This window comes from Apostichopus japonicus, chromosome 19, assembly GCF_037975245.1.
Source record: "Apostichopus japonicus isolate 1M-3 chromosome 19, ASM3797524v1, whole genome shotgun sequence".
Taxonomy (NCBI): Eukaryota; Metazoa; Echinodermata; class Holothuroidea; order Aspidochirotida; family Stichopodidae; genus Apostichopus; species Apostichopus japonicus.
In genome coordinates this window covers 22337288-22352419 of record NC_092579.1, presented here as the reverse complement: position 1 = coordinate 22352419, position 15132 = coordinate 22337288, and the positions used below count along the sequence as shown (strand labels likewise).

The window sequence follows — 15132 nt, the reverse complement described above, 5'->3', positions numbered from 1 at the left end:
TTACTTTCCTCTACGACATGTTTTAGTAATCTGTGGTTTGCATTAACACTAAATAAAATTGACCAAAACTAAAACAACCGACAACGAATGGGACATGAACCGACCCGCCGTTTTTCTCGATAATTTTCGTTAATCGATGAGTCATCGGTGAACGTAACGACTAATTTTAGTCATCGCCGACTTCCATTAGTTAGGGTTTACAATGCCGTTCTCAGTGGAAACTCTCCTCGCCGAAAACGACCGTTATTGCGCAACTTTCACGAATCCGATGCACAAACCGGAAGTGGCAAATCGGAGATGGCGCGGAAATAAGCCGAGTCGTTTCCAATACCGATTCTCACGTTAAAACATGAATTATGCATGATCTTGATCACCGAGAATTGCCGTATATGGTATTAGAGCATCCTTATATAGTGCAAAGACACATCTTCGTTAGAATTCGGTTGAACTCGTTCTCATCTAGCTTCAATCAATGAATTTCTCTGCCCTTGTGGAACGGCGAGGAGAATTTGCAGGTAAGTAACTCTGACTTTTCGGATCTGTAAGGTTTCCGTATTAGAATGTAGATTATCATAATGATGGTTTCAAAATGTTGGCAATACGTTAAAGCATCGAAGCTGTAAGTTTGGATTTTGTTCACCCGTAAAAAGTGTACAAAAATTTAGGTCAAACATCATACCAAGTTCTTGCTTAATCGTTAGAAACAGTACATACGGCTTAACGTTGTTGTTGCACTGTAATGTCGCCTAACACATTGGCTTCATATAAATAGTAATAGTATAGGCCTACGTACTATTAGTTACTATTACTAGTATTACTTTTCTACAGTACTATTACTAACTACTATCATACTAAAGCCTTGGACATAGTTGTTAGCAACGTAGGTAGGGCTTCGCCACACCGTAAATTCTTTAAATTCGTTGTGACAAATTTTATATAGTTTCCTAATCGCGGATCGCTCTTAAATTTAAGTATGATACTACTATTAGTATTAGGGTTCTGTATTCCTAAGTAAGTATAGGGGTAGCCAACCGGCCTATGGTCATGTACTTTTTAGGCTAGGCCCAAATCTTCATATTTTAATAACTTCAACTTTAAGGCCTCATTGGTCTTGGCCCTAGTAGTACTAGTACAAAGCAGGGCACGGCGTAAGCTTAGATATAAAGTAAGGCTATGGCCTAAGTCTGTTATATATCTGTTGACTGGAGTGTCACTTTTAGTTTTAGGAAATATATACATTACTTAAGCTTTGGGTGGAGTGCTGTTCTCAATCTTGGGTAAAGTTAGTAGGCATTTTCAAGGCAAGGCCTATCTACATATTCATATATTCCTAATAGTTATGTAGAATAAACAGCATTCTATTTTCTAGCTGCAGTTTTGCCCACTAGTTTTAGCAGATGCACTAACCAACATTTCAATACAAAGCAGGGTTTCATTTTTTTGGCGAATGATCTTGAACCTTTTGAGACACATGCAGCCTTAGGATTTTGGGATGTGGGTACAACATAGGCCTGCATTCTGCTTGTACTTGTAGCTTAGAAATTTAAATCTCTGCTTACTGACGAGTCCAAAGTTTTGATTACTCAGTGTATTAATTCAATTGTATGTTTAGGAAACAGGGAGATAACAATTTGCACCCTGACTACAATGAGTATGTGCTTATGTGTATCATATAAGTTTCTAATTTTCGTGTGGAACTTGTCATTCTGTTTTTTTTTACTTTTTAACTATCATGACATCATGCCAAAGAAAACAGCTTGTCAGTTATACCATGAAGAGAAAGTTGCTGGACCATGTACTGTATGTAAAGAGTCCAAGCCGCGTTACTGGCACATAGCTCAAGCCACTCCTGCTAATTCTCAGTTGGTTATAGTGCTAAGGCAGAAAAATATATTGGATTATGACTGTGTTTGCTATGCATGTAAACTTAGACTAAGCTCAGTCAAAGATGAATCTAGGCCTCCCTCGAAAAGACCTTCGTCAAATACATGTCAGTTGCCAAATTGCACTAGTCAAGAAAATGTGCATCAGACATCAAAATTTGTTAACCGTAGCACTCTAACCAATTTGTTTGACATTGATGATGCCACTGCTATTGAGCTTTGCTGTAACAGGTCAGGAATTTTTCTTTGCCATGCTCATTACTGTATTCTTACAAACAAAATCATCTTTAAGGATTGTTCCATATGTCTTTCGACAAGTTCAGCAATGCGTTCATACAGAGAACCTTGTGTTGTTACTGCTTATATTAAACATTCCCTTAAGACAGATGTCACTTTTGAAAGAGATAGTTTACTGTGCAACACCTGTTATCAGGCAGTTTCAAGGTATGCCATTAGCTCAGAGTATTTGGAGAGTGTAAAAACTTCAAAGCAATATCTCTCTGAGCTGTTAGACCACTTTCGAACAACCACACTTGAGAGTGCTGATAAGTGTGAGGTTTATGCCTTTGCCCAGTCTTTGCTATTTTTAGGTCGAGAGTTATTAGAGGATAGAGCAATTTTACTTGAAACAGTCTATGATTTTTATTCCAAAAGTTTTAACAATTGCTCATCAGTACGGGATGAAAATAGCAATCAAGACTTGCCAAGTAAGAAAAACAAAATGCAGTTCTTCGCCCAAGTTAAGTCTGCTATAGGTGATTGTTTTATTGCTTCTCACATCAGTGAACAGCGTAGGCTTGGTACTCTCATCCGGCGATGTGGGACTGATATACTTACATGCTTACATACATCTCTTTTCCATTTTTCACGAGAAAAGGCAGATCTCATATTGCAGGTAGATTTACTTAGAAAGCAAAACCAAGTTCCAGCAAATCAGCTCAGCTCGGAGTACTTTTGTAATACACTATCAGAGCAAATGATTCCTGCAACCAAGACCATACAGGACCAAGCAGTCAAATATTCTGGGATAGATCAAATCAACATTGAAGCTGAAATACTCAAATTACCCCCCTTCCTATGGAATTTCATTTACCACAGTACACTCAATGATGTTGAGAAGAAGCAACTGCTGTCTTGTGGTGACTTCAGTTGGCATACACATTTTCTTCAACAGCTTCATGTTTCGTCAACAGTACATCGGAAGAAAATGCTGAAGCGTTATTTTATTTGTGCTAACATGTTATATACACTTAACGATAACTGCTTTTCACCCATCCATCTAGCTATCTCAGACGTGGTTGACAGGTTCAGTTCATCATCATCAACATGCTTTCATTATCTTTCTTCCTTTGGTGTTACTGTCAGCAAATCCACATATCAACGATTTCAGACACAAATTGCAGCCCAAGAAATGGCTGATAAGCCATCCCTACTTTCTCGTGGCTTTGCAGTGGCATCAATTGATAACATTGACAGAAGTGCAAGTTATGCTGCTGTGTCTGCTGGTCAGCTGGACAGGGGATTTCATGGCACATCCATTCAGGCTGTGCAACCCTTGCCAACTTCCACAGAAACACTTACAGAAGTGACTCCTGATTCAAACTATAATGTGCCTTCTACTTCACAGCAGATTGACTCCATTACCCTTAACCAGTATCATGAGGTTCAGTCTTCATATCCATCAGGAGTTCCGACACGCTTCCATCCTCTTATTTCAGATGTATCCATTAATATTGACTCGTTTTCACTCTCAGATGATGAGAACAATGCACTTACAAACATGAAGACAAAAGTGTTTTGTTATATGTTCACAAAGTATGTATGTCACAATGAGGGGCTCACTTGTGTTCTTCCTGATTTCAAAACAGCTTTGACACACATGACACCCAGTGTAACAGAACAGTCATCTGTCCATTACACATGCATTTTAGGAGAACCTGCAGATAATGCAGAAACAATGAGACATGCTATAGATATTTTGCATGATAAGCATGGAGTTGGTAAAAACATTCAACATCTAGTTGTCGCAGGGGATGCTAAAACATATGAGTACATGCATAATGCTAAACGAATGTATGGTGATGATTTAGATTGGTTGTTACCATACCTTGGGGAGTGGCATCTTCTAAAGAACATACAAGCACCATTAATGAAATTGTATAATGACGCAGGCTTGAGAAACCTACTGAGTATGTTCCATCGTGGAGCTACACATGCTGCTGTTGCTTCAGCATCTGGATTCAGAAAAACTCATATATTCTTAATGCAGTCATGGGAAGCCTTTTATAGGCAACAAATTACAACATTTGCTACAAATCAAGCCATAACATCTCAAGAAGCTGATGTAAACATTTACCAGTCCCTTTATAGTTCTGTAAAGGAACAGATCTGTGTGAATGGTAGTAATGTTTTTCATAACATTGATGAACTTACAAACATGTTTTCGTTCTTTCAGGAGAAATTTCTCCCATATTTTGAAACTATGAGTACAGCAGATGCCACTTCCCAGTTTTGGCACTATTTCATACATAGAGACATGCTACACTATGCTAGTCTGTTCATGGCAATAAGGCTGCGGCAATTCAGTTTGTGTACTGCTTCAGTCAGAAAGCTTGCTCCCATTTTTCATGCAATGGACAGACCAATATACCTCAAATTAGTCCCTTTTCACATGGCAGAACTTAAGCAGTTTCCACCAGATATTCTCTCTAATTTCAAAAAAGGTGCATTTGCTGTCAGTATTTCTGGTAATGATGGATGTTCTGTAGCTTTTGATGAAGCACACGAAATGCTAATTAATAAGGAGTTTAAAATGGCCATGACAACAACTGGCATGGGAAGCATGTCCCGTCTTCTTCATTACCTACCATATAGGGCTAGAGTACTAAAAAATTTGAAAAGTGAAATTCAGTGCACTGACAAATCTAAAAGATCTCAGGAAAGTCTTCCTCTGTCATTGTTCAAATCGCATGAGGCGAATGTCGTGCAGTACTTTGGTAAGTTGACAGATGCTGGTTTGATTTTTAATAAGGGTCCGCAACCTGATCGCATACATCATATTTTCACTGGTGAGATTTCATCAGAAGTTGTGTCGCAGGATCTGCAGACTTTTTATGACAAAGGGGAGGAAGATCTTGTTGCATTTATTCGTTGTGTTGTTCTGAACACTTCAGGCACAAAGCCGCCTAAACGATCCAGGCGAAATTTGAAGACATTCACTGTCAAGAAAAAATCTATTCAGAAGCAATCATACGAAATTAAAGATCAAAAGCTACAGATATTGTCTCTAAGGAGACAGGTTGCTCTATCAAAGGCATCAAATCAGCCTGTTGAGTGTCTATACCAATTTGTTTCCCTTCCACGTGCCATTTGTTGTCCAGATGGATTACCCTTCAAAGCCTGTAAGTCAAAATCTGCATCAGAGTTGCAAAAGAGGTACCCAGATGCCTTCTGTTCAAAGTTATGCCCTGCATCTTCCCAAACAAAAACATCATGTATAATTGAAGGTATGTTCATGGTCAATTGTCCCCCCTTAAGAATACACAAAACGTTCAGAGAGTATGCTCTTTTTTTGTATAGACGTTGGGTTGTTAAAGCAATGAGGGAATTTAATGCTTGTGAAATACATATTGTGTTCGATCACCCGGGAAGGCATGGTTGTAGTCCGAAGGATATTGAACGGGTCCGTCGTGATGGCACTGTTGAGGAGGCACTGTACACTGAAATACTTCCCGAGACGCTCTGTCCTTCTAATTGGAGAAAATTTCTTTGTGTTCGAAGTCAGAAGAGGTTATTAGTGAATTTTTTATCTATGGAGCTCCTACATATTGCTGAACAGGCTGATACTGCACCTATTATTTTGATAACTGCTGGTGGTTTCGATGGAGACAACACAGATCAAGCATTATCTGTTTCAAAGAACAACCCTACTATATCTGTAGTCAGTGAGTTGACCTCCAATCATGAAGAAGGTGACTCTAGGGTTTGGTTCCACACAGGAAAAACCACTTGTGAACGAGTAGTTATTTATTCCCCTGATCGAGACACCTTCCATGTGGGACTACCGCTTATGTCTTCTTTTACCTCAAAGCAGGTGTATGTGCAGTTGAGAGCTGCTAAGAATGACAATTTGTTTATAGATATGAATGTTCTTATTAATTTACTAACATGTGATGTCTCCCTTCAGAAGGTTGGACCAAGTCTAATTGACCACATCCCTACTTTCTTTCAGACTTTGTATGTGGTTAGTGGCTGTGATTTTACTTCTTTCTTTAAAGGTCACTCTAAAAAGGGTTTTTTGGATGTTTTCTTCAGGGACTGTGAGTTCATCACTGGACCTGATGCTTGTGGAAAACTGGATGACTTCAGGCATTCTGAAGTAGGTCTTCTAGCCTTCTATCGTTTAATAGGTTCAGTCTATTTCAGAAAGCACTGCAGTGCCTTTGAGGCTGAGAGTCCACGAGAACTTCTTTTATCCCTCTGGTTAACAGAAAAAAGTAACCTTGAGAATCACACAACCTTTCTTGAGTCTATTAGAAATGGACACTTCCATAGAATTTCTGGAGAGTCAGAGTGGATGCCTTCAACAGATGCACTCCGGTTGCATTGGCAGAGATGTTGCTGGGTTCTTACTGTATGGGCTCAGGCATGCTCCTCGAATGTAACAGTTCCGGAATTGACTTCCCATGGTTGGACTGTTGCAAATGACAAAGTTAGTGTTGTGTGGGATACCGAAGTGAACTTGGAGAAAGTTAACCGCAACATTCAGCACCTGAAGGAAGGTTGCAAATGCAAGAAAGGCTGCACCAGAAATTGGTGTAAATGTAGGAAAGATGGTAAAATCTGTTCCATATTTTGTCAGTGTCAGAGTTGTGAGAATAAAACCCTGTCAAATGTTGATACCGTAGAAATCTCACCCGAATCCTCTAATCCAGCACATCTTGTTAGTCATCAAGAACAGTTTGACAGTGACTCTGGCTCTGACTCTTCAGATGCAGACTCTTTATCTGGTAATGAATTACTAGATGAAGAAAATGAAACTGAATTGTTTGATATTGATGAGTTTTGCAAATTAGTTGCAGCTGCTGCAACTGAAACTGAGTATTTTGATGACAATGGTATATAAGTTAGCCTCTACATCAACTGATGTATCAACTTTTTACTGTTTTTCTCATTCTCAGGTGCCGTCACAGCAGTCATAATGGAAAGTTACAGGTTTGGGTTTTGACATCCAACATTATTATTTCCTTTTACTGTTAGGTACTTATGCCCCTTTAAACAGTGAGTTTGCCAATAAAGTGAGTGCTTACCACTGTTGATTACATGAGAAATTATTCAAAAATTATCTCCAAAACTACTGTCATCATCAAGGTTTGTTTAACATGTGAAATAAAAAATCAGACTTGACTTTCAATCCAGAATGTGTTGTGAAGCTTTTGTCAGTAAACTTTAGATAAAAAGAGTACAGGTCTTTTAAACTGTCAAGCAATAGTAGTGAGGTTCCTTTGTTTACTTATGATGATATTTGTGGTAGGTTTTGTTTTATCAAAAAAGTCTTGCACTATGAATGATGAGTAATTGCTTTGTGGATGAAAATATACACAAAATGAACATCTTTAGCTGCCTTAATCCTTCAATACTGCAATACTGTAGTGATTTATAGTGAATTGGTTTACATGTTGGATGTCAAAACATAAGTCCTATTCTAGACAAAAGTATAGTGTGGTCAAAATTTGTTTCTACTTATTCAAGTTCTTATTTTTTTTGCTTTTGGGGTGGAGGAGGGAGAGGGGTGGTTGAGCTGTGGGGTTCAGTTGGTGGGTGATGGAGGGGAGGGAGGAACTAAGTGGATATTTAGGTGCATTATTTGTGAGAGGTGGCCCTTTTTTGGGAAGGGGCTTTTGGGATGGTTCTTAGTTCACCTTTCACCACTTTGTGAAGTTAAGGACATTCTGGTGTTTTCAGTCCAATTTTATTACTTATCTTAATATTAGTGCATACGAGGGAAACATGACACAATTAGAGGGGGGAAAAATTAGAGGGAAACATAGCAAACATGAAAAAATGTTATCGCCAGTAGTTGTGCATTGTGGCATTACTACATAGCCTTTACATCTCATGATCTATTTTATTTTTTATTATATATTTGAGAATACTTTATCATCTAGCATTTGGTGCTGCCTTAAAACCTTCTAGCATTTGGTGCTGCCTTAAAACCTGCCTTCTTGCCACCCAATGATACATTACAATGAATTATTTTTTTCTCCATATCTTTTAAATTTCCTTCAGTACTTAATATACCTTGAGCAATTAAACCTTAGGCAAAGTTTGTCATAAAACAATACCTTGCCGTGCCATTTTTAAACACAACACTAATGCTTGCCGATATTATTAAAGCCTTATAAAAGTTCCAGTCATGGAGCATGCCACCTTGTTAAGTTTAATTTTCTCATATAACACATATTCATATATCAACTGATCTTGTGACAACATCACATGCAGTCTTTCAATCCGTCCCACAAAAACTTTGTAAAAGGCTCCGTCCTTCTTGTGCTGCAGCTGCTGTATGTACCTTTGTTATGTGTTGTGCAAAAGCTACCATGTATCTGGATTACACTTCATTCCATTATATGGGGTTTTTTTTCATTTTTTCTTTTTGAAAGTTCTTCAGTACTTCATAAACCTTGAGCAATTAGACCTTGTGTTTCCTTGTTACTATAAGTTATTTCATATATCAGCTGATCTTGTGACAACATCACATGCCGTCTTTCACTACGTCCCACATAAACTGTAAAAGACTCTGTCCTTTCATGTGCTGCCTCTTCGTACATACGTTTGTAATGTGTTGTGACTGGCTCATTGATTGCTGTGTCTGTATTCTGTAGATGCTTTCAACATTTACATCACTTTTATTTTTTAGTCACACCTTTTCTACATGTACATTTTTGATATATTCTTTTCTTTATCTTTAAGTTACTCTTTTATCTTTCATTTCACCTTTTTTAGTGCCCTGTGCTATATTGATTCAAAAACATAGCATACTGTACTCATACATCTGGTCACATTAGCTGTCATTTATTTAAAAAAGAAAACTGCCACCTCTGCTGCCTGATAAGCACATTTGATTATGTGATGTGAATGGTTTAACTATCATCTCTTTCTGTTTTATAATGCTTTTCGTTCAACACTAAAAAGTTCTTTCAATGTGTATATACCTGTCTAACTCTACATGCTTCATGTATGGTGGGCTTCTTTCAATTATCATATATTATTTTGCCTTGTCTCCTCATTCACTTAAATGTCTATGTGCATCTTACCTCCGTGTACAGAGTTAGCTGTTTTTGGTCATATACAGTATAATTATAAATATCTCTATATATTACCTTCTATGCCATTTTAATGTTATATGATTACCCTTTTCATTTTTGTGTGCTTTCCTATACACATTTTTGTTGAAATTTATAAAGCATTATTACATTTTTTTGGTATCTTTCATTCCACCTTTGTTCAGTGCCCTGTGCTATATTGATTCCACATCATAGCATACTGTACTCATACATCTGGTCACATTACTTTCATTTATTTAAAAAAGAAAACTGCCACCTCTGCTGCCTGATAAGCACATTTCATTATGTGATGTGAATGGTTTAACTATCATCTCTTTCTGTTTTATAATGCTTTTCGTTCAACACTAAAAAGTTCTTTCAATGTGTATACACCTGTCTAACTCTACATGCTTCATGTATGGTGGGCTTCTTTCAATTATCATATATTATTTTGCCTTGTCTCCTCATTCACTTAAATGTCTATGTGCATCTTACCTCCGTGTACAGAGTTAGCTGTTTTTGGTCATATACAGTATAATTACAAATATCTCTATATATTACCTTCTATGCCATTTTAATGTTATATGATTACCCTTTTCATTTTTGTGTGCTTTCCTCTACACATTTTTGTTGAAATTTATAAAGCATTATTACATTTTTTTGGTATCTTTCATTCCACCTTTGTTCAGTGCCCTGTGCTATATTGATTCCACATCATAGCATACTGTACTCATACTTCTGGTCACATTACTTTCATTTATTTAAAAAAGAAAACTGCCATCTTTGCTGCCTGATAATCACATTGCATTATGTGACGTGAATGGTTTAACTATCATCTCTTTCTGTTTTACTTTTCTGCTATACTTTTAATACTTAATAGTTCTTTCACTTTGTATACACCTGTCCACCTCTACATGCTTCGTGTATGGTGAGCTTCTTTAAAATTATCATATTTTATTTTGCCTTGTCACCTTTTTTGTTGAAATGTCTATGTACCACATCTTACCTCCATGTACAGTCCAATTATAAAAGTCATATATTACCTTCTATGCCATTTTAATATTATATACATAACCTTTTCATTTTTGTATTCATTCCTCTACACATTTGTGTTGAAATTTATATAGCTTTGTTTCATGTTAAGTACCAAGGAGTTTATAATAAAGATAACTTCCAAGGATAAATAAGGACTTGGAGAACCCTGATCTTTCTTCTTTATTTGGTCTTTATTTGTTACTGGTACTGTAGGACAGTGGTGATCGCACAGAATGTTACTACCGATGCATTAAGGATGACTTCCAAATGATGAGTTTATTTCCATGTCAACCTCCCCCCCCCCCCCTCTTATTCCATTAGCACCCCAATGGGTTAGATTTTTGTGTTGGCAGCCAATAAGCTTTTCCCTCCAATCTGTTCCATATCACTGATGCCCCCTCCCGCCCACCCACCAACAAACACACACATACCTCTCCACACCATCCCTTTCCTGGATAGTCCCCAACCTCGGCTACCATGTTTTGATTTCCCTGTCCTTACAATTAAAATTAATAATCCTGATGCCCTAAGTTTGTACAAAACAAATAAACCGAGTGGTTTTTTGCTTTTCTCATGTTCCACATACTTAAAAATGGTTCAAATCTCAGGTTTAACTTAACCAAAGCAAGTCAAAAATATATTCTGAAACACCGGATCAAAAGCAGTGGAAATTGCGTGTGCTTTTAGTACCGGGAATGGTTGTCAGTCATCTAATATTTCATGACTATTCATCAGAAAAGGCGTAATTTGATGACGTTATCATTACTATACAATGAATATGCATGACCTTATGAAGCAGTCCGCCATTTTTGTTTTTAAGAATGGACCTAATGTTTCGTACTGACAATAGCCGTCGTAAAACATCTGTAAGTGTCCGTATTAGAACTCGGATTAAACCATAAGAAGTACCTAAATCTGTGTTGGGATTTCAAGATGCTTTTGTGCGGATATCGAGTATGTTCACGCACGGAAAGTTCAATTTTGGCCATTTTTTTTTACTCACGTGTTCACGTTTTGAAACTTGGATACACAGTGCTCGATTCGTTCACGTTGGTCGTGACCCGCCGTAAGTGTGTAATTTCTCTTCGAAAGTTTCTTAAAAGTTGATCATGTTGTTTTGTAGTGTGTGTGTGGGAGTGAAATCATCGTTATGCCATTTCTTTAAGAGATATTCAGCTGTAAAGTTTTGTTGTCTACTTTTCAAATTTAGTGCTAAAATTCAAAAAAGCTTGACGTCACATATCTTGAACATAATGAGGGTCACCAGGTCAGATTACCGACTGTTCTGCATGGAGCTTGTAGCTTTATGATGGTTTACAGAACGATTGCAATTTTACCAATTCTCTCAAAAATAATTGAAAAACATGTCCACCTAGCCCTCAGTAAGCATTTGAATAAGTTTGACCTTTTACGTAATACACAGTCGGGTTTCAGGGAAAGCATTCATGCGAAACGGCGCTATTGAAGGTTGTGGATCAGTGGATGGAATCTATTGATAAGGGGTATATTTTGGGAACTGTTTTCTTAGACCTCAGTAAGGCATTCGATTTGGTAAACCACGAGATTATGGTAACGAAACTACGTATTTATGGTGTATCGAGTAAAGCGATTAATTGGTTCAAATCCTATTTAGTTATTAGAAGTCAATGCACATACTTAAATGGTGTTTTATCGAGTTCAAGACGAATTGCATGTGGTTTACCCCAGGGAAGCATTCTTGGTCCACTTATGTTCTTAATTTATATTAATGATATGGATCTCACTTTGGAATATTGTTCAGCGGATATGTATGCTGACGACACAACATTTTATGCCAGTGATACATCTACCATTAACTTGAATAACAAATTGCAAAGAGACATGGAAAAAGTTAGTGCCTGGTGTGACCGAATTAAAATGGCAATCAACACCACTAAACCGAAGGTATTATTGATGGGATCTGGTCAGAGACTGGCTTCATTACCTGACAATGCAAATACTCTTTCTGTGACACTCGGGGGCAAAATTCTCAAGACTGTCAAATATGAAGAACTATTAGGTGTAAAAATTGATAACAATTTATCCTGGCATATTCAGGTTGACAACGTTTGTAAAACAGTCTCAAATCGCCTTGCCTTACTGAGACGCATACAACCATATATTGATTTAAATACGAAAATTATCTTCTATAATGGGTATGTACGACCCATTCTAGATTATTGTAGTATAGTCTGGGGTACGTGTGGAGCAAATGATTTACAAAAGTTGTTACATATGCAAAAAGCAGCAGCGCGTATTATTACGAACTCCGGAAGATATGAAAGCTCGACAGAATTATTTAAAATGCTAAAGTGGCACCCTGTCGATACGCAAATACGTATACGACGATTGATCATGATGTACAAGACCATGAATGGCCTCTCCCCAAATTATCTAACCCAGTTATTCAACTTTACACACGAAATTCATAATCACAATTTAAGATCCACGACCCAAAGTAACTTATACCTGAAAGATGGTAAAACGGAATATCACAAGCGTAGATTTTCCTTCATAACTGCCAAAGAATGGAATAGTTTGCCAGCTGAATGCAAGCATGCCAAATCTTTACCTATTTTTAAACGTTTAGTCAATGAATTTTTCAAGTCTTAATCATCTCATTACGCTTTTATGTTCTATACCCATTTTTACAGTTTTGTGATTTACTGTTGTATATTTAATAGTCTTACTCTTTGTTTATTGTTTTATAATATTATTCTTTTTATATTGATTGTATTTTAGGGCCTCGGGGAAGATTAGCTTTGGCTAACCGAGTCACCCTTTTAAAGGTTAATATGTAAAATAAAATAAGATGGTGTAACATATAATGTTTATCACCAGCTTCTCTCACGGTCCTTCCCAAGTTGAAAACTCTGTGTCGCTGTTTACATTTCCTTTTGTGTTAGAAACGTGTGCTATTTTTACTGAATGTGAAGTTGAGTAGATAATGTAATCGGAATAAAATAACAGGCACATAATCCATTTCGTTGGAGAGACAAAATACATGATGAGATACCGCATAGGTAAGTGAGGGCGTGTATTCTGTTGTCATAGCCGCCTGCGTGGTTGGATATTTCGCTGACAAGGCAGAACAGTCTTATAGGAATGCATTGATCTAATGATGCATTGTGTGGTTTTGTATAGTTTCAGTTTCGGTTCACAAAATAAATAATGTAGGACCGTGTTAAACGTTACTGTAACATACCTGTATATGAGTTACATGCATAGCTTATAGTTTATTTTATAATACTGACCAGAGATGCATTGCAGTCTATGAGTTCATGTGCACATCATTTACAGACACGTTTGTCAAGTAGGCTACTATATTGCACAAGTGAACTTTCCCGTCTCGAAGTTTAATTCCTTTTGTCGTAAACTTTTACGAATAATTTTCCAATGTTTTGACTACACACAGTTTGCTGCTAAATAAGAGAACTACCGCCTAAATCGCATCAGTTTTCTGACTATGATTTTACTCGTGAGACGAGAGTAATTGGTTAACCCCCTCACAGGCTACCCGTCCCCCTCCCCCTCCTCACTCCCAATCTCTATTCCCCTTCCAGGATTTGATCGTTGTCTACTTCGTCACTTAAACGATAAAATAAATAACAGCATCAAAACCAGTGACCGTAACATTAGGATTTCAACTTTACCGCCGGTCTCATATGCTATATGTATTTTATTTGTACAGTGGGCTTGACGAATCACCAGCGCAGAGTAATATCTGGACTATATAATTTAGTGGTCGAGCGCCCTCCGTAATATTTTTGCCGTCCAGTAAAAGTGTACTGTGTATCTAGAGTGCCTAATGTCCTGAAATCGACATATGTCGAATTAAATTGACATGTGTCATTTTCTCGTGCTCTGATTGGATTAAATCGACGCCTAGTGTGCCATAAGTCGTGAAATAGATATATGTAGAATAAAATTGAAATAGGTCGATTTCATCCAATCAGAGCACAAGATACTTACATATGTCAACATATATGCCAACAAGAGATTGGTTGTCATCGCTGAGACAGCTTCCGAACAGCAGCCTGGGAGAAAGTGGGGTGAAGTAAGGACTGGGAGACGGGGGTGCGGGGGGGGGAGACAAGGAAAGGTGGATGGAGGTGAAATATGAGAGAGCAAGAGGAGGAGTGAATTTGCTAACTTGAGTTGGAAATGTGTCCTTTTTTACCCAATGCTATTACAACTTCGGTCGCCGTACCGAATGAGTCAGTAAGTTATTATAAATGACTATTTTAGCCTCATGCCCCCAAACAGTTATTGTCAAGTCTAGTCGTGAACGTCATGTGCGTGGTAGTGTGCTGGACTAGGGGTGGGGGGGGGGGGGGTTACAGACTGTCTACCAATATTTTGCGTACTACCAAATCGTACTTTTGAAAAAGTACAAATAAATATCAATGCCTAAATTATTGGTGGTATACGACTGTTAGTTGTCTAATATTCAAGGTGATTCGTTTGGGCCCACTTTTCGATTTTCAGCCATGAATTGAGTTATAAGTCATATTTTCATTTTCATATTTCACTTTGCTCTTGTTGACCGTTTTTTCCCAAAATTATTCATTTCCGATTTTGCCAATCTGATTGGTCACTGAGATTTCCTCCCATCCCCCATACCCCACCCCGTCCCCCCCCCCCCCGCCATCCCTTCCCGTCACACACTCCACAGCCTACCCCACAGCTATATGGTTTGTTTTGATTGGTTTTTGGCCCTCTCATGAACACCCCCCTATAATTTTGTTTTGCCTTTCATACACAATATAGGCCTACAACCGTATTTTATTTAATGCATCGTATACAGTATAGTGTATATACATATATAATTATACTTGTCATTGCACTATACTACATGCACACAGAATGTT

At 37.7% G+C, this 15132-nt stretch overlaps 1 protein-coding gene and 1 long non-coding RNA gene across 2 annotated transcripts; both read left to right on the top strand.

Annotated features, from left to right (window-relative positions):
• Nucleotides 1-211: 211 nt before the first annotated feature.
• On the top strand, nt 212-10413 carry LOC139960013 (uncharacterized). The gene is made up of 2 exons (XR_011790280.1): nt 212-515; nt 7064-10413. It is a non-coding gene; the product is annotated as an uncharacterized lncRNA (long non-coding RNA).
• Nucleotides 370-10413, top strand: LOC139960009 (uncharacterized). The gene has a single exon (XM_071958007.1). It carries the CDS (start codon nt 1648-1650, stop codon nt 7006-7008), a length of 5361 nt encoding a protein of 1786 aa, XP_071814108.1. The 5' UTR covers nt 370-1647; the 3' UTR covers nt 7009-10413.
• Nucleotides 10414-15132: the final 4719 nt, after the last annotated feature.

Excerpts from the sequence above, each read along its gene's own strand:
- LOC139960009 (XM_071958007.1), top strand. The coding sequence starts at position 1,648 with ATGAGTATGTGCTTATGTGTATCATATAAGTTTCTAATTTTCGTGTGG.